At 46.5% G+C, this 21,001-nt stretch overlaps 9 protein-coding genes across 9 annotated transcripts; 6 read left to right on the top strand and 3 right to left on the bottom strand.

Annotated features, from left to right (window-relative positions):
- Nucleotides 1-409: 409 nt before the first annotated feature.
- Nucleotides 410-3,572, bottom strand: EV420DRAFT_1655271 (uncharacterized protein; the record flags this gene model as incomplete). The annotated part of the gene is made up of 15 exons (XM_060478840.1): nucleotides 410-457; nucleotides 513-976; nucleotides 1,020-1,050; nucleotides 1,137-1,316; nucleotides 1,365-1,464; nucleotides 1,515-1,675; nucleotides 1,755-1,865; nucleotides 1,912-1,936; nucleotides 1,988-2,187; nucleotides 2,244-2,423; nucleotides 2,482-2,700; nucleotides 2,752-3,164; nucleotides 3,217-3,237; nucleotides 3,288-3,350; nucleotides 3,398-3,572. 15 exons carry the CDS (start codon nucleotides 3,570-3,572, stop codon nucleotides 410-412), a joined length of 2,391 nt encoding a protein of 796 aa, XP_060321400.1.
- A 737-nt stretch (nucleotides 3,573-4,309) lies between these two features.
- Nucleotides 4,310-5,240, top strand: EV420DRAFT_1655272 (uncharacterized protein; the record flags this gene model as incomplete). The annotated part of the gene is made up of 6 exons (XM_060478841.1): nucleotides 4,310-4,420; nucleotides 4,472-4,530; nucleotides 4,587-4,668; nucleotides 4,708-4,756; nucleotides 4,812-4,855; nucleotides 4,908-5,240. The coding sequence occupies 6 exons, from the start codon at nucleotides 4,310-4,312 to the stop codon at nucleotides 5,238-5,240; spliced, it is 678 nt and encodes a 225-aa protein (XP_060321401.1).
- Nucleotides 5,241-5,629: 389 nt separating this feature from the next.
- On the bottom strand, nucleotides 5,630-7,148 carry EV420DRAFT_1319607 (Frag1/DRAM/Sfk1 family-domain-containing protein; the record flags this gene model as incomplete). The annotated part of the gene is made up of 7 exons (XM_060468710.1): nucleotides 6,615-7,148; nucleotides 6,507-6,560; nucleotides 6,415-6,453; nucleotides 6,256-6,358; nucleotides 6,019-6,208; nucleotides 5,820-5,958; nucleotides 5,630-5,766 (listed from the first exon to the last, which is right to left on the bottom strand). Exons 1-7 carry the CDS (start codon nucleotides 6,841-6,843, stop codon nucleotides 5,630-5,632), a joined length of 891 nt encoding a protein of 296 aa, XP_060321402.1. The 5' UTR covers nucleotides 6,844-7,148.
- Nucleotides 7,149-7,326: 178 nt separating this feature from the next.
- EV420DRAFT_609659 (uncharacterized protein) lies at nucleotides 7,327-8,437 on the top strand. The gene is made up of 3 exons (XM_060482789.1): nucleotides 7,327-7,744; nucleotides 7,796-7,923; nucleotides 7,979-8,437. Exons 1-3 carry the CDS (start codon nucleotides 7,696-7,698, stop codon nucleotides 8,270-8,272), a joined length of 471 nt encoding a protein of 156 aa, XP_060321403.1. The 5' UTR covers nucleotides 7,327-7,695; the 3' UTR covers nucleotides 8,273-8,437.
- Nucleotides 8,314-9,414, top strand: EV420DRAFT_1696026 (Alpha/Beta hydrolase protein; the record flags this gene model as incomplete). Its single annotated transcript, XM_060479423.1, has 3 exons — nucleotides 8,314-8,890; nucleotides 8,952-9,026; nucleotides 9,233-9,414. Exons 1-3 carry the CDS (start codon nucleotides 8,602-8,604, stop codon nucleotides 9,412-9,414), a joined length of 546 nt encoding a protein of 181 aa, XP_060321404.1. The 5' UTR covers nucleotides 8,314-8,601.
- Nucleotides 9,415-10,062: 648 nt separating this feature from the next.
- On the top strand, nucleotides 10,063-12,306 carry EV420DRAFT_1624197 (laccase; the record flags this gene model as incomplete). Its single annotated transcript, XM_060475978.1, has 13 exons — nucleotides 10,063-10,187; nucleotides 10,236-10,287; nucleotides 10,336-10,404; nucleotides 10,452-10,698; nucleotides 10,750-10,777; nucleotides 10,835-10,928; nucleotides 10,984-11,628; nucleotides 11,685-11,705; nucleotides 11,760-11,816; nucleotides 11,874-11,962; nucleotides 12,014-12,037; nucleotides 12,090-12,154; nucleotides 12,218-12,306. The coding sequence occupies 13 exons, from the start codon at nucleotides 10,063-10,065 to the stop codon at nucleotides 12,304-12,306; spliced, it is 1,605 nt and encodes a 534-aa protein (XP_060321405.1).
- Nucleotides 12,307-12,639: 333 nt separating this feature from the next.
- On the top strand, nucleotides 12,640-13,624 carry EV420DRAFT_1603805 (uncharacterized protein). Its single transcript, XM_060475035.1, has 5 exons — nucleotides 12,640-12,862; nucleotides 12,911-12,966; nucleotides 13,016-13,313; nucleotides 13,366-13,470; nucleotides 13,536-13,624. Exons 1-4 carry the CDS (start codon nucleotides 12,659-12,661, stop codon nucleotides 13,444-13,446), a joined length of 639 nt encoding a protein of 212 aa, XP_060321406.1. The 5' UTR covers nucleotides 12,640-12,658; the 3' UTR covers nucleotides 13,447-13,470; nucleotides 13,536-13,624.
- Nucleotides 13,625-14,145: 521 nt separating this feature from the next.
- Nucleotides 14,146-16,163, top strand: EV420DRAFT_1655277 (alpha/beta-hydrolase; the record flags this gene model as incomplete). The annotated part of the gene is made up of 9 exons (XM_060478842.1): nucleotides 14,146-14,419; nucleotides 14,485-14,559; nucleotides 14,608-15,005; nucleotides 15,057-15,187; nucleotides 15,239-15,349; nucleotides 15,398-15,500; nucleotides 15,547-15,624; nucleotides 15,684-15,829; nucleotides 15,881-16,163. The coding sequence occupies 9 exons, from the start codon at nucleotides 14,146-14,148 to the stop codon at nucleotides 16,161-16,163; spliced, it is 1,599 nt and encodes a 532-aa protein (XP_060321407.1).
- A 1,657-nt stretch (nucleotides 16,164-17,820) lies between these two features.
- Nucleotides 17,821-19,284, bottom strand: EV420DRAFT_609862 (uncharacterized protein). The gene is made up of 2 exons (XM_060482790.1): nucleotides 19,128-19,284; nucleotides 17,821-19,073 (listed from the first exon to the last, which is right to left on the bottom strand). The coding sequence occupies exon 2, from the start codon at nucleotides 19,070-19,072 to the stop codon at nucleotides 17,930-17,932; it is 1,143 nt and encodes a 380-aa protein (XP_060321408.1). The 5' UTR covers nucleotide 19,073; nucleotides 19,128-19,284; the 3' UTR covers nucleotides 17,821-17,929.
- Nucleotides 19,285-21,001: the final 1,717 nt, after the last annotated feature.

Below are 21,001 nucleotides of genomic sequence, written 5' to 3' on the forward strand. Positions count from 1 at the left end.
GACCCAATGCTAAACTGTTTTAAAGCAGAAGGGAGCCCCTCTTGCTCGACGATGTGGAAGGATGGGGACATATTCTCATTCGGGACGAATGAGTCTTAAGGAGGGGGTAATGTTACGGTTATTCTTTTCTTTTCTCTTCTTTTCTTTTTCTCCGCTTTACTAAGCACGATTACCCTCATGCAATCACAACAGACGCCTTCCCACAGTACTATTTTTAGTTACCCAACGTGTATTTAAGTAGAGCCTTAGCTGGTCTGAAACCCAGCTTCGGCTAAGGTTTAATCTACCTAACATCGAACTCCGTCCTTCGTGACTATCTGTCCCATCGACTTTCATCGCCTTTGACTTGCTAGAGCGTCTCTCACCGAAGTGCGAGTGAGGATCCTAGCACGATCTAAGTCGATTAGAGTTAGTGGCTAACATCATAGTTGACTTTGATTGTTCCGTAGAGCCAGATCTAGAGGTCAATTCATCAGTTGAGGTGATTTGAAAGAAGAGGAGGCCAACCTAACCTTTTCGTCCCCAATAAACTGCTCGAACTGGAACTTGTTGCCATTGACAACAGGAACAACATGGGGTAGGTCTTTAAACAAATCCTTCACATACTTTGATAGCTTTTCCGAAAACTTTTTGAAGGCTATATCCTCCCGCTTTGAATCCATCAACTCCTTTATCAACATCATTCCGCCCCCTTTACCACGATTTCCATGCAATGTGGCTTTTCCAGAGTAATCATGCAGCTGTTCTTCCATCTCGTCCTCTATTTCTTCATCTGCCTGCTGGGAATCCTGCCACGCCTTTAGCAACTCATCCTGAACGTCGATTTGCTGCTGTATAAAGCCTGCGGCATTGCACCATGAATCTATTTGGAGGATCTGCTCAGCGACCTCTTTGAAGTTCATCCTTAGCTGATATGCATCCTTGAGTGGACCATGCATATTTTCATTGGGCTTGGTGTCATAATTCCAGGATACTCCTTTTGCCAGAATGTCATCAGGGAGATGCCGGTGTGAATGTACCTTCGGAAAGTTCCAAGACTTTGGTTTCTCGCTAACTGTTCAAGTGAGTTCTTGGTACTCCTGATATGATCATTCAGCTTCAGGGGACTAATTTTAATTAATGTAGGACTGCTTCACCTTGATCAGCTTTCCAAATTTGGTGCTTTCCTCTCGGAGAGCCTTTATAGAACTTTCAGTATGAAGAGTAAACTCTGCATACACATTGAGAACAAGGTAGCTACGGATGCACTTCAATAAATGATATCCATGGCTGTCCTGTGTCTCGCTGAGTATGTTGTGTGTGACAAATATAATTTGCTGTGTTTATTGTCATTTAAATATCAAACTAACACAAACTCGGCTCACCTTTGATAGATCCTCATACTTAGTGCCATCGGTAAAGGTAACTGCCATGAAGCCACTTTCAAAATGATTCAAATCCCTCCAACGAGGAAACTTTTGAACTCTAGAAGCATTGTGAGTTTAATGAGGTGTCACTCATGAAAAGGAGCTTACTGATTATCAGCTTGACTAGCATAAGCATGTCCAAGAGCTTTGATACGACGGACAAGTTCTCCTCGAAGATGATGCCCAAAGAGACCATCCTGAAAGGCGTGTAGCCTATCCCAAGAAAGGGACCGGAATGGATCACATGCCTCAATAGTCCAAAAGACGTTCTGAAAGCCAAAGGTTTGTTACTACACTTCTCATAATGGGAAAAAAAACTTATGTCGATGTTTCGCAGCCCAAACTCACCAAGATAATCATCCCACAATTCCTGGGTCCTAAGTCCTCTGGCCCTTTGAAGAATTTCTCTGGTACGTTCAGAAGTTCGGAGTTCATATTCCATCTCCAGATTATATTGTTCTAGCTTGAGAACTAGGCAAATTGGACATGGTGCGTCACCATTAACGCCTCGTATCAGAACCATCATTGCCCTAATGATGGTATCAATACATGCTATGCAAGGAAATAATGTGAGGACTGACGCTTCCTCATAGTCACATGATAAAATAGGAAATTGTGGAAAGAGTTGGAGATCTCGTTTTGCAAGGGAAAGGTGAATCCAAGCCCCAAACCTACTGGGATCAACCATTGTTTCTAGAACATACTTCATCACCGTATGCCATACACGACGCTTGAAATCAACATAATATTTCTTTCCGGTATGTTTTGGATCCTCCTTTATCTGCATTTCATTGATTCAGATTCAAAAACATTCTAACAGGATGGAATATTTCAGACCACTGGCAACCAACCAACAACACATCCACCGCCAACTCCTTTTCCATTCCGAATGTGAACGGGCAGATTTCCACAACGCGCCACTACTGGATAACCTTGTGCAGTCCCAAATGATGATAGACGGGTTTTGTCTGCATACAGGATAATGTACAATGGCTTTCCACCCTCTGGCAGGGCCATCTAGAGAGGAAAAAGAGATTGAATAAAATGTCAGGTAGGTTAGAAGGTTCGTACTCACTTGGAGATCCCAAAATGCTTGGGCGGTCCAAGGTTCATTGACAAACCTTTCAAACGTGGACCCATTCCACTTTGATAAGTGGGTAGCATCCCAAACAAAATGCGGCTCCAGTGTAGAGTCCTTGACAAGTTCTAGTATCCAGTTCCATAGATTCAAGCGATAAACGTCAAAGCAAACTTCCTTGTCGAGAAGCTTGATAGAACAGGTATGCTTTTCAAACTGTCATTGATATGTTCAGCAAGATCAACGGTTAACAATGATCATACTTACAGGAGTAACCAAGTTTGCTGCACGGTCCCAGCTAGTTTTCACATCCTTTCTAGTTTTGATATCTGAAGGAGTAAGGTGTGCCTCATCTAGTGCTGAGGATTTCAACAGCTTGAAAAACTTGTCCATTTGCCTTTCACTAAGTGCAGCATCTAGGACAAATTCTGCGATGTTAAAATCCCGACAGGATGAGAAGGGACGCCAGGGACATTGATCGATCAGAGGATCAATATGTTGATCTGCTGCTTGGGACCAGTACTGATCAAAATGGTCAATTATGGTCGCTTTACCACTGGATGGGTGGAATATCATTCGGATGTCATCAACTTGAAGCTCTGGGTCTCCGTTCTCGGCTTCTGATGTCACAGGACTATCAGGTATGTCCACAAAACTATTGGCTTCATCAACATGAGAATCTAACAAGATGTCACCATTAGAAAACATGCAGTAGAAAATTATTTTACTCACAAGCATGTGCCCAATCATGATCTGGAGATCATCGGTTAGCTGATGTTGTGGAAATGTCCAGCTGAACTTACTCAAGCTGTCAGAGACCTGACTATCAGATATGTATAAAGATTCATGCGTATCTCCTAGTGTTACTAAAATTATAGTTAGACTATTCGCAACATCAGGCAGATCAACATACCTGATGGAGAAACACTTGACGTAACATAGGTCGGTTGTAAAACTGCTTTCTCGAAACGTGTATCGGCGACATGCTGGTGCAAGTCTCGCTGACAGGAAACCTCATGTCTTTTGATACCACGGCGAGAAAAAAGGCCACCACAATGGCTGCATGAGATCTTTGGCTCGGAGGACATGAGTATCGATGATTTCTAACAGCTTAACAAAGAGAAGGTTTATATAGCTGAGCAGCACTTGCGCAAGTATAGAATCACTCCATGTGGTTGCAAAATTTCTACATGTGCATCTGTGATGCGTCAGTGAGAGCATGATGTCAATAACTTCACATTGTCTCCTCATTTCTTTCATCTAGAGTGGTCTAGCTTGTCAGGCCTAATTGCCTCGAATATTAAGCGATAGGTCTAGAGTTCCTTCTTGGATGTCGAACGGAAAATTGACTTGATTATCTCAGTAGGTTTGAGTACTTTTTTCTGCCTCATGCAGTGGGCTTCAGGAAATACGTCAGTATACACAGTTCACCGTGTGTCGGTGGTGCATGCTCCCATTTACAATGTTTGACAGATCTGAGTAAAATCCTCGCTTAAGGCAATAAGATTGACAAAATTTGTTGACAAATATGCATATTACTACTGAGTTGTTGTAATCGTCGGGTTTTGCATGATACTGTACTCGGATATTGAGAGTTTATAGACCTTTTTACCATTCTCCGCTTGCTTGTACCATGTGCACTGCATGCGGTGAATGAGACTTTTCCGCTTTTCCCCCTGTCTAATGATATAACACTACTGATTTCCTTATTTCAAATACTCTTGTCCGGTCCGGTCATTACGACGACATTGACAGCACAGCAAAAGTACCCTCGTTATCTTTGAAGCCCGGTTAAAGCTGGCCTTTGGTATAAAAGCCTGTCACAATGTCATCTGAATTGCCAGTCTTTCACGTTATCGTCCCCATTCCCAGCATCTTCTGGTCTCCTCTCATTTCAAGAAGTTGTCGTTGCAGAAGCGATCTGCGTACGTGTTGGGTGTGTATGCTACATGATGAATCTTTGTGGCTCTGATGTTGTACTATCTAGTTTCCCACATTTACATCTATAATGGCATCGGGCTCAAACTACCCCCATGGTCAAAATAAGTACGTCTCTTTTCAAAATAACTGTATCGTACTTAAAGCTTAAAACTTGCTATTAGCAACCAATCAACAGGCAATGCCAATAATGTGCCTGACTGGCACATGTCCAGTCCAGGGCCTAGCTCTCCACAACGTGGGCAAGTCAGGTTATCTCGTCTTTATTGTTGTGATTACTCATAGCTCAGCAGCGCCGTTTCTGCGAGCCCAGGGGAGACCCTGTTGAAAATCAGTAAGTCAATTGAAATTTTCAATCTGCATGTCAGACCTTGATTATGCCAACACAGATGCTACGGTCCAAAAGCTAGAAAGAGAGATAGGCAACATGGAAGTAAGATCGTTATTATTTTCTAATCTAGCGAGGCATACTGATAGAGTTACAGGATAAACACAATGAAGTGTGTCATAATCTGTCAGCCCTCATGGACAGTTTAAACTCGTACTTGATCGAGATCAATTCTAAGACGGACAAATCGAAACGGGAATATCGATCAATGTCGCAAGATATCCACAGCATAAAGAGTGGGATTGATGGCCTGTCAGGCCTGATGCAGCGCCTCGTTGAGGTGCAGGAGGAGCAACTCAGACAGCTCAACCATCTTGTCCAACGCGCACGAGGGCCTCAATCCACCTCTCCCGGTTTATATAGTGGTCCTGGGTCTCCCGGTCCTGGCCAGGCTGGCCCAAATTCTATGGGCCGATATAGTCGCAATTGAGAAGGTGAATATTTGAATCTTATACTCTTAACTTTTGTTATTGATTTTGCGCTCGTTAGCTACCTGGACCTTGTCGGACATTTTTAGCTAAGGTCTTGCCATTTTTGGGAATAGGGCGGCCATTGTTAGGGGGGTTCATTCTGATAATGTTCATTGTCATGTGACTGTATTACTTAATAATTTCAGTTGCCTTATTAGGCTTTGACACTTTTTCCGACATTTGTTTACGAGTGTCTAACAATTTTAAAAGCGGTATAATTCCTATCAGAGGCACTTGAACACCTTGCGGAGGATACACATGCACCAGTCACCAAAAAACTTTGAATTTTTTTCTGTTTTTCCACATAGAAATACTTTAACCTTCGTACAGTGTTACACTTGTGTGTTAGTTAACCTATCATTATTGCGCGCCGTAAATTCTCGGCACTAAGTTGCCTACGCTGCACTCCTTTTGACTGCCTCAAGTCAAAGACGAACGTTAAAAGATAGAGAGTGAAACCGAAAGCGACGATCCATTCAAGGATGGCTAATGAATATAAGTGACCGTCAAGGAAACATTAGTAGTGGGCGAGAACAAACCTCCGACATGAGGACTTTGGTAATATGCAATTGCGAATGCAAAGACCAAGAGAATAAGGAGGGTCGCTATGATAGCTTTGGCGAGGTATGCTATCTTCAATGTCCTGACATGTTGGAAGTCTCTGCTGAGCCATCGGAACTAAGGTGAACCGCTATCAGAACCGTACACGTACAGCATGAGCGCGAGGGCAGTGCCTACCTCAATAACAGTAAAGATAACACTAATGGCAACGCCAAGCATGAACATGAACAAGAACACTTGATGAAGAGATGTGTAGCGTTTTGTGTCGAAGATCGATAGTAGAATGATCCCACAGCTCCCAATGAACGAGCCAAATATCGACAGATATCCAAAAACCCGTTCCCTAGCGCGCATGTAAGGCACTAAGCTGATAGTCGATGAGCTCCATTGAAAGTGATGTAACATGAACCGTACCGGCCAACATGTCTTAAGCCCCGCTCGATACATAAGGACAAGAAGAAGCACACAGCGGTTATAGTACAACCAACTATGAAGAGAGGCTTGAGAATATCGGCGCCTAACACGAGTATGTTTAATAGACAGACGCAGAAAGTTAACGAGCGGATTCTCCACCAATATCAGATATGCATGCGATTGAACCTTGCATAGACACTATGAATGAAATCAACATAAGCTCGGCCTCACTTCAGAAGAAAAAAACGCACCGTAATGTGGTCGCCCAGTGGCCAGCCATGTTATCAGCATGGATAGTAGGGTAGCTGACGAATACTATGAGAAATCAGGAACACGAGGTAATGCTGGAACTACAGTACAGAACCACACGAAACCCCCAAGAATGGGTATCCAGACATAGGTCCAAGGTTGATGTTCGTCACTCATAGAGATCAGGTCGAGGAAGAGGAAGAGGAAGAGAAGAGAGAAGAGAGAACGAGGCCCCAAGAACAGACATGTTATAAGATGTGAATTTCGATCCAAGAACGCGGGTCCACACGCGTTGATATCATTGCTCCATGAAATATACGCGTATCTTAAACTCAGCATAATACATTGTGGAATTTTCGGCTGCTAACACCACTGTGACTAGATGTCGCTGATGAAATTTGCGCCGGATAAAAGACGAGGATTCGGGGAGAGAACGAGAATGTCACGTGCATGGAAAACTTCGAACTTGTCCACGGCCCTGGTGACGTAACCCGGACCGCGTTAAACGAAGATTGTCGTGGGATCTCCTGGTCTCTCCAACAGTATCCATGCCAGGAAACTTGCAATAACAAACCATCTGAGTCAACATTTTCTGAACGAGTGTACATCCTTTGAATTCACTTGAAGAGGACCGGCATATTTGACTAGCGGGTGAGGCCTTGAGGGCCAGCTCATATGGTGGCAAAACCGAGTCCTATTTCTATCACACTTATTCAGGAGATCATCGGTAGATGAATGCATCAGGCAACTTCCCGATTGGATCCTTACCACAGGTTGTATATAATGAACAGGGCAGCAACCGGTATACGCGGGACGGAGGATGTCGAGGATATCAACACAGCATGCTTATCCAACGTATTCTGCCTGAGATCAAATCGGACACATGCTCTTCACCTTAACTTTGGGGAGCGAGTGGGGGCGGGACAGCGGAAACAGCGGGTCGAAAACATTAATCGGGAATATCTTCCCACGGTTACCCTCTTTATACTACCATTATCGACGCGCGACGCCACCATGCCTCGCAAGACGACTCTTGACGCCTTTCCTCCCAAACACGATGTTGACTCGCAGACGACATGACACGTCACTCCGCAATAACACACGTCGCAAAGACGGGCAGGGTTTCACACCAAAACACATAGCATTGCGCTGTGCAGGCTATGCGGATGCTCAGATAGACCGCCCCACTACATGGGGACACTGATTACCGGTGGTTTAAGTATAGTGTTAGTGGGAAACTGTCAGTCAAGGTCATTGACAATATGCATCTACTGATACTCCATTGACGTAGCAGAAGTATGGCGAGCGCTTCGCAAGGCAACTCACACGATGCTGGCTACACAGCTTTCACTACAACATCTGGTCATTCAGAAGGCGGAGGCCGCGCAGCTCATGTACGACATTTTGCGATCACCTGAAGTAGGTTGTACTCCCCTTCCGTTTGTTTCATCCAGAGCTGATAATTCCATGACAGGCCTTCTTTACTCACATCCGCCGTTACTCGAATTCTGTCATTTTGTCCGTACTAAATGGAAAGCGTTGTCCGCGCTACGAATTTCCAGAAGCGAAGGCATTTTATACAGTGAATCGTCTATGGAATCACGCACCGGAACCTGGAGCACATCCTCCTCTAGATCTGTTACCTTTTCTGAGCTATCTGCCAGGATCGTGGAAAGATCTTGCAAGCAGGTTAGGACACTACAGCGCCAGCTGTACTTTGGTTTACTCGATGAAGGCTGCCAAAACGACGAAATCTAGGTACCACTAAAGTAGCAGGAATGAGCAGTCGTCATCGGCCGATAATAGCCGGGACCAGATTTGTCCCCACTCGGCTTGCACTCGGTCTCACCTCCGTCCTTTACTAAGACTTCATTGCTGAACTACAGACATCCTTTAGCTTAGCGACTGAGTACTGGGAACTAATACTTCTGATTCTGTGGCCATCAGTGCTTTTTTGCATATATAATTGCCCTGGCACCAAAACCGAAGCTTCTACCAGCACATAGAATGAACCTGTGGACCTCGACATAGAAACGAGAGACTTTCGGATTCCCCCTATTGCGATCCAGCATTCGTCTGCCACCGACTCCAGTCATAATGGTCCTGATAAAACTCTCAGTGCTTGTCGCATGTCTTGCCGAATTTCTTGTTTTAACGAACGGTAGGCTCATCGTCGATACTGGATACGCAAAGTACCGTGGCAACCTTTCGTACCCTGACACTGTCGCATATCTTGGTATCCTCTACGCAGAACCTCCTCTTGGTGACCGTCGGTTTCGTGCACCCATCCCTTTGAACACTACGCGAATCGCACTAGAAGCGAATGGTGCTATCTTCGTGCGACATTCTACCCCGACTTTTGCGTCCAGGGGTCTACTCTGGGTATGTATGCCACATGCTAGTCCTTTCAAGTAGTTCTGAGTCTGAGGCACCATTTTATATTTCAGTCGGTGACGCAGGAGGCGCAGGCAGTGAAGACTGTTTGAATGTTAACATTTATTCACCCGTCAATGGAAACGATTGTAGGCATCTCGACAACATGCGAAACATTATTAACGACGCCATTCTAGTACCCGTACTTATTTATATTCATGAGGATCCTACGTTTACGGCAACCCGGCCACCTTTCCATTCGACCATTGGGTCCATCAAAGCCTTAACGTCGTCATCGTCACCATCTATTACCGTCTTTCGTCCTTTGGGTTCCTCGCTATCCCGGAATTCTCAGACACCGCCAACGGAGACTTCAATGTAGGCTTTCTTGACCAGACACAGGCCCTCAAATGGGTCAAGCGACATATACGAGCGTTCGGCGGGGATCCGTCGAGGGTGACTATCAACGGGCAGAGCGCCAGAGGAGCCTCGGCTTCACGCCCCACCCTGGTTTTCGAAATGAATTCCAGTCGCTAGAAGGTTGTTCACCATATGTATCTCTGTGCCGGCTGCAAAAGATAGAAGTTTTCATTATTCTACAATACAGTCTTGGAATCACAAGACGGGCGTTCTTTCCCAATGATCTTTTGATACGACAGCTATTCCCAGGGTTGACATGTATTGATGACAAATTCTCTGCTTGCTATTGGCTCCGGAATTTGAATGGGATCCACTGGGCATCATTCTAGCTCAGTCATGAGGTGATCCTCAGGTACGCTCTATTTAGCATCAAGGAAGTACTCATCAATAATGTATTAAAGCATAGCCGCCGTCCTGTTTCATGGCGGGTTTTCGTTGTCTTTACCTCCTTTCACATACGTGTGGGTGAGCATCACGACTGGCAGCGTCCTAGATGGACTAGTATCGTGTTTTGGACCATTCCCGAACAGGTAAACGCGCAGCGTTATCACGATCACTACATTCTTTTTATTAGCTTGCAGCTACGTTTGCTTATACATTATTGTTCCCCGCGTTCACAGGCATAGATATTCCAGGTGTGACTATCGCTCTCGAACAGCACTATTTTTAACATACACTTACTATAAAGAGCTTCGAAGGTGAGCCGTTTTTGCCTCATCTTCTACTCTATCGTCCTTTCTCTTTGGTTCAGCAGACTCATTGATCATGCTTGAATTTCTGCTAGCTCTCTTCTGTCTATTTCTGTCAGTAAGGTCGCTTGAAGTCCTTGGTTCTTCGGGAGATCTACCTATTGTCAACAAAGAACTTGCTCCAGATGGATTCCTTCGTTCGTAGGTGCACGAATTCTGCCTAGAAGTACGCGTGCTGACTATCAGTAGGACGGTCCTTCCAGGTGGAACGTTGCCGGGACCTGTGATAAGTGGTATCAAGGTGGTTTAGGATATCTACTTGACGGTATATGTTCTAAGATATTGTTAGGGAGGCAGCTTCCAAATCAACGTCATCGATGAATTGACGGACCATACCATGGCTCTCGATACTAGTATTGTAAGTGCGTTTCTCCGCCCCACCTTCCCGCCTCTCATGTTCTTCAGCACTGGCACGGTATCCACCAACATACGACCAACTTCGAAGATGGTTCTACTTCTGTTACGCAGTGTCCAATCGCGCAGAACAAGTCGTTCATGTATGACTTCCACGTTCCGGACCAGGCTGGGACGTTTTGGTACCATTCGCACCTCTCCGTTCAATATTGTGATGGGGAGGTCGGGCCTTTCATCGTGTATGATGGAGTGGATGGTCAGAATGACCCTCATCGGTCCTTGTATGATGTCGATGATGGTCGGTATATCTATTCTGGATCGATCAGAGCCGTACTGATTTATCTTACAGAAAACACCATCCTTGTAATATCAGATTGGTGAGTCTGTGAGACGAGGACTGAGTCTAGTATTTTCTTACATGGGATATTTTCTAGGTATCATTTGCCAACGCCAGCCATAATCAATACGACAGTGACGCCGGATCCTGATTCCACCCTGATCAATGGTATGGGTAGATACTATCAAGATGTAAGTTAATTATCGTTCTTCCCAAGGCGTTGCTCAAGGGACATTCCATGCATAGCCCACAGCTCCTCTCTTTGTTATGACCGTCGCTCCAAACAAACGTTATCGGCTACGACTGATTTCTGTATCGTGCAACGCCGCCTTTCAATTCTCCATTGACGGTCATAATTTCACTGTCATCGAAACGGACGGCATCAATCTTCAGCCCATCACGGCCAATTCGCTTACGATATTCGCTGCTCAGAGATTCTCAATTATATTGGAGACCAATCAACCGGTTGATAACTACTGGATTCGGGCCAATCCTGATGCTGGGAATCTCGGGTTCGAGAACGGGATCAACTCTGCTATATTGAGATATCAAGGTGCGGCTAATTCCGAGCCGACGACTTCGATACAACAGCATATTATTTCCCCGCGCGAGGTAGATTTGCATCCACTGGAATCTCCTGGAGCCCCTGGAGAGCCATATCCCGGTGGGGCGGATGTCGTACTCAATCTCACTCTCGCCGTTGACAATGCTACTAACGTCTTCTTAATAAATGGTGTCCAATTCGTACCGCCCACTGTTCCCATACTACTCCAGATCTTGAGCGGTACTCAGCGGGCGCAGGATTTGTTACCCCCAGGTTCTGTATACGGATTACCGTTGAACAAGACTATTGAAGTTAATATCTTTGGCGGACAAGCGATCGATGGACCTGTACGTTCTTCTTCCATTCCTCCTTTCAACCTAGTACTGAAACTGCACTTTCCCAGCATCCGTTCCATCTCCATGGCGTAAGCTTCTCTCATAAATCAAGAACGGGTTCGTTCGACTGAATGCATTTACAGCATAGCTTTGACGTCGTGAAAAGCATGGATAGCGATACTTACAATTTCAAGAATCCGGTCCGTCTTAAAGCCACGCTCACGGTTATGTGTATGCCGATAATGCCAAAATCGTAGGCCCGCAGAGATACCACTCCCGTTGCCGAGGGCAACTTGACAACGATTCGATTCAGGACTGATAATCCAGGGCCTTGGTTCTTGCACTGGTGCGCACATCTAACCCTCATGATACGCATGCTCTGAAACAGTATTGATAGCCACATTGAATTCCACCTCGACGCGCGCGTTTCATTTCCTCCTCTGCGATTCTTATCACCTAAAATTAAATTCTAGTGGTATGGCTATCGTTTTTGCTGAAGCCACCCCCGAAGTGGCAGAGGTAAATTCAGACATTCCAGGTGGGTCATCACGCATCATATTTTGATTTAGGATACGGTAAAAGCTGACACGTACGTTTTTAGCGAGTTGGTACGACCTTTGCCCGATCTACTACAATCTTCCCCCAGACGTGACAACGAATGATACCCAATATATGGTTCCTTTGGATTAATTTCGCTCCCTCGTTGGTCGGACTGTGATACTTCTCTCGTTTCATCTTTAAGACTATGTTTATAAATTGTTGGACTGGACATATATCTAGTGGATAGTATCATTGACTGAATGCCCCACAGGTTTTGAGCTGAGTTCGTGTCTCACGTTAATTTTTAACTTGGTTTCAACAAAAGTCGTAATCGGCCAGTGAATCAGGACCATGTCCGTCAAGAAAAACAACGCAAAAGTAAATAAGTGAATGTTTTCTCCCAGATTTTCATTGACCTTGCCAAGGCCTTGGTTGCCAAATAAAGCCTAAAACGAGTATCCGGAAATTGCCGCCGGCTATTTACCTTGACCTTTTTTTTCCAATGAGACCAGTCGTATCCTACGATGATATCGTCCCAGATCCTCATTCATACATGAATAGGGACTCACGGCCGCCAGTAAAGAAACCCAAAACGAACGGAAATGCCTCTGTTGCATTTGAGCATAGTAGAGAGCTCACTCATGCCGAAATTTGGAACGATTCTGTGCTTATTGATGCATGGGAAGCCGTCCATGAAGAGTATGCGGTATGGCATTTCTTTAATCCTTAGCTTCATTTTCTCAAACGCGTGCAGGCCTATCACGGGGGTGATACTGCCTTGAAGACCAATCCTACTAAAAGGTCACCACTGTATGCGTATTATCCATGTCTACGAAACTGCCTCTATAATACACCACAGATGGTACAATGTCCCCGTTAGTGATGATTCAAAGGTTGAAGAAGACGACACTGAAAATTTGTCATTCCCGGAAGAGGAAGACGACGACGACGAGTCAGATGACGACGACTCGAAATCCATCGACTTCAAGACATTCGTTCCATCTCATGATGCCTCCCTAAATTCAGGAGAAGACTTGGTTACTGATGCATCGTCCAGTCCTCCCCAGCCACCTGCAGAGACAGTTTCGCAGGATGAGGCATTTACAAGGGCAGTCAATGCAATGTACTGGGCTGGATACTGGACCGCTATGTACCAGGTACGGTTTTCTTTGTTTACCATGAACCGTCACTCATACATGGCGGACGTAGTGTCAGAGAAATAATGTTGTCGATGCAGAGGAGGGTGAAGTTGAAGGCATGGTCTCTGAATTTGTTTCGACACAGCGATGATGGAGTTTGGTACCAATGTAAAAGGTATGCTGTTAATCGTAGTCATTCAAATTGCCACAGATCCATCCATGTCAGGCCTTGGCATCCAGGTCGACCAGAAGAACTCTGGCGCAAGCGACAGCGCCGCTCTGCCTTTGGCCTATCTTTGTCGATGGAACGCATCAGTACCTGCAAAGTCTGACCCTTTCCCCTTGTTTCATCCAGAGCTGATAATTCCATGATGGCAGGTCACATCCGTCGTTACTCGAATTCTGACATTTTGTCCGTAAGGATCGTGGAAAGACCTTTGCAAGCAGGTTGGGACACTGCAGCGCCAGCTGTACTTTAGTTTACTCGATGAGGGCTGCCAAAACGACGAAATCCAGGTACCACTAAAGTAGCAGGAATAAGCAGTCGTCATCGGCCGATAATAGCCGGGACCAGATTTGTCCCCACTCGGCTTGCACTCGGTCTCACCTTCGTCCTTTACTAAGACTTCATTGCTGAACTACAGACATCCCTTAGCTTAGCGACTGAGTACTGGGAACTAATACTTCTGATTCTGTGGCCATCTGCTTTTTTGCATATATAATTGCCCTGGCACCAAAACCGAAGCTTCTACCAGCACATAGAATGAACTTGTGGACTTCGACATAGAAACGAGAGACTTTTGGATTCCCCCTATTGCGATCCAGCATTCGTCTGTCGACTCCAGTCATAATGGTCTTGATAAAACTCTCATTGCTTGCCGAATTTTTTGTTTTCGTGAACGGTAGGCTCATCGTCGATACTGGATACGCAAAGTACCGTGGCAACCTTTCGTACCCAGACACTGTGGCATATCTTGGTATCCCCTATGCAGAACCTCCTCTCGGTGACCGTCGGTTTCGTGCACCCATCCCTTTGAACACTGCGCGAATCGCACTAGAAGCGAACGGTGCTATCTTCGACGCGGCATCCTACCCCGACTTTTGCGTCCAGGGGTCTACTCTGGGTATGTATGCCACACGCTAGTCTTTTCAAGTAGTTCTGAGTCTGAGGCACCATTTTATATTTCAGTCGGTGACGCAGGAGGCGCAGGCAGTGAAGACTGTTTGAATGTTAACATTTATTCACCCGTCAATGGAAGCAATTGTAGGCATCTCGACAGCATGCGAAACATTGCTAACGATGCCATTCTAGTACCCGTACTTGTTTATATCCACGGAGGAGCCTACGTTTACGGCAACCCCGCCACCTTTCCATTCGACCATTGGGTCCATCAAAGCCCTAACGTCATCATCGTCGCCATCTATTACCGTCTTTCGTCCTTTGGGTTCCTCGCCATCCCAGAATTCTTAGACACCGCCAACGGAGACTTCAATGTAGGCTTTCTTGACCAGACACAGGCCCTCAAATGGGTCAAGCGACATATACGAGCGTTCGGCGGGGATCCGTCGAGGGTGACTATCAATGGGCAGAGCGCGGGAGGGGCCTCAGTAGAGCTCCATCTCGTTGCGCATGAAGATGAATCGCTGTTCTCTGGCGCTATCGTGCAGAGCGCTTATGGAACCCCTCTTCCATTTCCCGAGCAGCAGCAGGTAGGTTATCTCATCACTTAACCGTCAGTGCTTTGACTGATCTGCTCATAGCCCTTGTTCGACTTTTATGCCGAGCGAGCAGGATGTGGAACTGGCGGCCTTTCTTCCAAGCTACAATGCCTGAGAGAAGCCAACGTGAGCGCTCTTGCTCATGCTCAAGATGCAGCGGCAAATGGTGAATTGTACGTTCATTTTTAACCACATTTCCAACTGTCTTACTTAGATTCTGTCAGTGCTGGTCCATACAACGCCTTTCATCCTGTCATAGACGGCAAGACCTTCACCGAATTCCCAACAGCGTCTCTGGGTTTGGGTCATTTCGCCCGCGTCCCTCTTATCGTCGGGTAAGTGCTGTCGTATCCTTCTCAAAATGAGAACTTGAACAAAGCTAGCGCCGATTCTAACGAATCATATGTTCTGGGGTACGATATACCGTCATCCTTGAAAATCCTATTCCCGGGACTAGATGAACAAGACACCAGTGATTACCTCTTCGTGAGTGACTTTCGACCTGGTGGCTCTTTTGAACCCAACCCTTCAGGCGTACCCATCTTCGGACTTTGACTCTGAAGAACAAAGACTGGCCGCAGCGACAGGTGAATCTTTGAATCGATGTTGTGTGAGTACATTCAAGTGCTTAAAGTTTTCGGTTGTATTGACATACTCTTTCGCAAAAAGCGGCAAATACTGGCCAGTGCATATTCCAGCAAAGGAATCAATACATGGGCCTACCGATACAACCAACCCAATCCGACGAGTGATAATCCTACCATCGTCGCTCACGGGGCGGAGAATTGGATGATGTTCCTAGGCAGCAATACAGGGTAAGTACATCCTCTTTCTCTGACCCTCCCTTGAACTGACGCGAGGTCAAGGTACAATGGTTCCGCGACGTTCAGCTCAATGACGCCAGAGGAAACGGCTTTTTCACAGGAGCTGATCGCATATTGGCTTTCCTTCGTACGGGCAAAAGATCCAAATACTTTCAAGCTGCAGCGATCACCCGTCTGGGATCGCTTCTCCTTGGGCGAGAAAAGGCAGATTGTTTTGCAACAGAACACTACGACGATGAGTGGGGGTTTTGTTGAACTCGCTGATGAGAAAGAGGTGGCTAGGTGCCAGTTCGTTGCTAGTAAGGTGAAGAAGGAACAGAACTAGGTTCAGATTGTGTTCAGAAGTATGATAGGTGATGAATATGAATATGTTCAGATTCGGATACGACAGAGTATCGCTAACCGAAGTCACCATTAGGTTCCAGATTATGCTCTGGTTTCTGGTCTGGTTGCGACAGCTGTACGCTGTATTGCACGGGCGAGACTAAAGTCACAATCAAAAAGAAAACCCGCCAAAAATCAGGACAACGCGCACCAAGGAACAGTTGATATTCGACCCTAATTTCCCAGAAAACTCAATGCTGGTCTTTCTTAATAGTGGTAGCAAGGCGGTGTTCTGCCTATTGAATCGTTGCATTGAGAATGGACTGTCGACATACTCATGGTGCAACAATCTTATATGTTGACATCCCAGGCCAATATTGTTGCTGGGAGGAGGGAATGCGGCTGCAGGGTTCATTGAGAATTTGTATCAAAATGGTGACCAATAGTAGAGTACATTAAAGATAATTAAATTTAAATAGAGATGTGCTAATTCATCACATGCGCCTCGTGTATAAGAGTTCAACCTCAAACATCTGTGACGTCAAAACCATTGTTTCCGAGTCTGCAAAGTGCGCATGCACCTCAACAAGATGATGTCCCGGTGTTGCAACCGCAAATGTAAACCTCACCCTAACGTCCTCTTCAACTACACGACTTTCAAGTGAAATAGCGTCAGCAGATCCCTCGACAGTGGCATCGGCGACAGCAATGGGCCCTCTCAATTCAAACCAAAGAGAAAATCGTGGAACGACAGAACGAATCTGGATGTTTTTCGGGCGTGATTCAAGGTCGTATTTGTCGGACAGGGATAACAATGGGCCACGCTTGATGATGGGTGCAGTCAGGGGCAGTGGACTATCCCTGCGAACTGTATGTTCCAACAGCTTGCGGGCATAACCTTCAAAAACCGAGCTCTGCAGTCAAATCCATCCCACGATCACGTAGATCCAGTACCGTCTGACCTGCAACGAGGACAAAACGACTACCATCTAGGTCCTGCACGGAATACTCGCCAAACTCATCAAGCCCTCCGCGAGTCCATACGTCCTTGATATCGCGAGAAGTGCTGGTGATGATTCTTGCAAGCCAGTGACGTGCAGCCTGTTTAGAAGCAGCCATGTCCAAGACCCCCGTCGGCATCTATCTGCGACGCGACGTGGACATTAATACTGATCATTGTCGAAGTGCTTGTCTTTGCTCCTTTACGTTCCAGCCACCAGCATGCATCTGTGCTCGCCTCTGTCACCCGACATATCCCGACTTCGGATTGTGTACCAATCATCACCCAACACCTCCTTGATCCACTCGGAAGGTTCGCCCAGTGACATAATATTTATGGAACTGAGTATAGTTCCAGCATCGGTTAGCCAAGGGAGCTCAACTCAAGACGTCCCTTCAATCGGTAGGAAGCATTCTGGTGATGTGTCATTTTTACGTCCGCTTTGCACCCTATTCAGCACACCTTCTAGTGTGAGGATTCACTACCTTGCGATATTGACAACCTCGTGTAATTTATAGTTTAGCAGGCAGCATCAGCAAATAGGATAACATTCCCCTGTTTGTAAGTTTTTGATTGGCTAATTTTAACAAGTGTATACGCGTAGTTTGGTGGCAAGTGAAAGTGAACAAAAATGCATAACAAAGGCGCGAAAGCGGAGGGTAGTAATACATTGTAATATCCAACTCAAAACACATTCCATGATTGTTTGTACACAGGCTCAGCGACAATTGACCTGTCATTTATCGCGTTTACCATATACCCAAACGTCAAAGCTTCTTATCGCTCAACTCCGTCACCCCCTCCTGGACCTTCTTGCGAGCTCTTAATGACTCGAGCTCCATACGAATCTGAGCATTCGCAGAACCAGCCTGGGAATCGAGCAATGGCGGTATCGCTCTGCGTCTTCGGGAACCAGGGCTTGACGTGCTGAGTCTACCGACGACGAAAACGCGCGGCAAGGTGCCAGATTTCGCAGCGGGAGACTGTTGCTTCGCTGTTGGCGAAACCTTAGCCTTCGACTCTGGAGTAATTAGCGGTTTCGCTTCCGGTGCGGTAGGAGTCGTCGCATCTGGAGTAAGGGGAGGCTTGGCTTCCGGAGTTGATGGTGCCTTCATCGGGGAAGCCTCCTCCACGGGTTTCTTGTCAACAACTTCCTCTTCATCAATCCATTCGGACTCCGACTTGGTGCTGAATTGATTCATAGACACCGAGGACGAAAGAAGGTCTGAGTCGTCATGGGTTTGGATGACAACAGAGTCAATGTATGTTGAAGACGACACTGGGGTTCTTGGGGACGGAGATGATAAAGCAGAATAGATAGACATGGATGTTCGGCGAGGAGTTCGGGAGGGAGTCAGACGAAGAGACGAGGGTCTGGACCTTATCCTCGTAACAGACTCCCGTTTAGGGTGTTTGCGAACGGGAATTCTTGTGTTGGAGGAGAATGAGCGTGGAATAGATATCTTGAATGGACGAGGGACTGATGTCGGTGTAGTGGTATGAGGAACGTGGGTCTGTGCGTCACGACGCCGCTCTGCATTCTCCTTTCCCAACGTCTTGGGCTTCTTGGGCACCGGTCGTGGAGACGATACGCGCTCCGTATCCCGGATCGCTGTTACTTTGAAGATGGGCTTCTTGGTAGGCTCCTTTGCAAGTGGTTTGTCGCGACTGGGCGCTGGTCGAGGCTTTGCTTTGGGCGTTAGAGGAGGTTTGGCGTTGGGCGTTGATTGTAGCGACGACGGCTGCGACCCATGGTACTTCTCAACCAACACCAGAGACCTAAGCCCAGGCGATTCGGGCGTCGCAGATCTCCTCTGCAAAGGCGAGTTGAGTTTGTACGCGAACCTGGTTGGTATCTTCGACTGGCTCCTAGAGGCGGCGACGGTAGGTGATTTGAACCCTGTGGGCATTCTGCAGATATCCTGGCTTAATACCGTCCAACACAAACGATAAGGAAAGACTCACGTTGGAGAAGGATAGCAGTCCAAGGGGAGACTTGGTTGTGGTTGTGGTTGTGGTAGGAGTGAGGAAGCGTGCTGTACCTTATCCAATGTTGGCAATGTTGATAATGGTTGACATCGAGGGGTTCCGTTGGGACGTACTAGAACCCACCACTAGCATCCGAAAGTTCTCTTTCAGTGATGCACCCCAATTAATATCCAATCCCGTGCAAGAACGGCGAACTCGCCACTGCCTCGTGCCCTGCCACGGCCACGCCTTTGATTCATCCTCGGATCCCAACACCCAGAAAAATTGATGTGCGGAAATCATTAGTCGTCCTCAAAACGAAAAGCAGGATAACTTTGCTGGAAGACGCGTACCGTTCAAATTTGGGCTGTCTTTCGGTTCTTCGTGGTAATTTATCAGGGAATCCATACGGCGTATGCTGGTACATTCCGCGTCGAACCGTAGGCCTCGTGGCAGCCGTGCCGTTGATATGAAAGACATATGGAGAAATCGGGGTAAGTAACAGAACACGATGGTCATGGGGGTAATTGGTCAAGACGCGGGGTAGACGTAACCGTCTTGCCACAGCATGACCGCTACCTTACTTTGTTGAGTATATGTGCCGCAATATTAGTCTTCTAATCGTATACGAAGAAGTTTTGGCTTCAAATTTTGGCGTATAGCATTGCAGGTAAGGCAGGCAATATTTTGCACCAGTATTGTGTGGCGAGGTATTTCTCGCTTTAGTCGAAATATGCGGGATGGATATGATTGGCGGAATTATTCAAAACTCCGAATTCGTAGCTTCAGAAAAGTCTGGACTCGGAAGTGGGCGAGCGGAATTTTAACACAGTGATGGCCGGAATCCGGCATCGCGATGATCCAAACAGGTTCTTATCAAGACTTCGCCCTCCCTTGCTTTACAAACTCACGGTGCGCCTGGAACTTACGTTTATGTGTCAGGATTATATTATTGACTACACATAGATGGACCAATGCCGTAGTTAATGATGAGCAAGAGTAACACTGTCATCAGAACCCACTTCTTGACATTGAATATCCTCCGAATGTATTTCGCAACAACTATGGTCACTCTGGTCACTCCTCATCGAAGGCAAGAATACATATGCCCACGTTTCCTCAGTCCATTGATCACATCAGCTTGGTCACTTGCTATAGTGAGACAGTAGTAATCACATCTTCCCTTCATTTCCTCGACAGAATATAACGAGATCTCCTCTCCATATAACTATGTCGAAATGTACAACCACCCCCGTCTTCTTATCCATTCCTTTCACATCCCCGGATTTCGTGCTCCAACAATATGTTCTCCGCCTTTCTCCCAACCGCTACCAGACTTAACTCGAAAAGTTTTGGTTTCCTCCGAGATTTTCAGCATGAGCTGGAGACACACCTTTCTTCTGGCCTTTACGGCGGCGCTTCTCCCGCCATGTCAAGAAGCAACGGTTCACTAATCTCATTCTCGTAGCTGGACACCCTAGAGATAACGGGTGCCAACGGGCTCCGAATTATCGTACTGCTGTTGTGTAAAGCGGCATTTGCTACCATCGGCGCTTTTCTTTTTGCTCTATCCACATAATCTGAACGGGAAATATGCACGGTATCAAGCCTTCCTTCCTATTGCATGCCAGCCGGCCGATTATCCGCGCGCTGCTCTCGACATCCCCTCTATCCAACTTCTCATATCCTTTTTGACGACCAATACGATGTTCCTGGTGGCACATCACCATTGAAAAGTGGAAGAAAGCTCGGAGAGCAGTCCATTGAGAAGGGAGGGAAGGAAGGGGTGATTGAAAGAGATGAAGAGGCCGCCTGTCAGGGCATCTACATGGCGCCCGTCCCGTGTTATACCTGGGTTCGTCCAGTCAGAT

This window comes from Desarmillaria tabescens (genome assembly GCF_030435595.1).
Source record: "Desarmillaria tabescens strain CCBAS 213 chromosome Unknown EV420scaffold_273, whole genome shotgun sequence".
Classification (NCBI taxonomy): domain Eukaryota; kingdom Fungi; phylum Basidiomycota; class Agaricomycetes; order Agaricales; family Physalacriaceae; genus Desarmillaria; species Desarmillaria tabescens.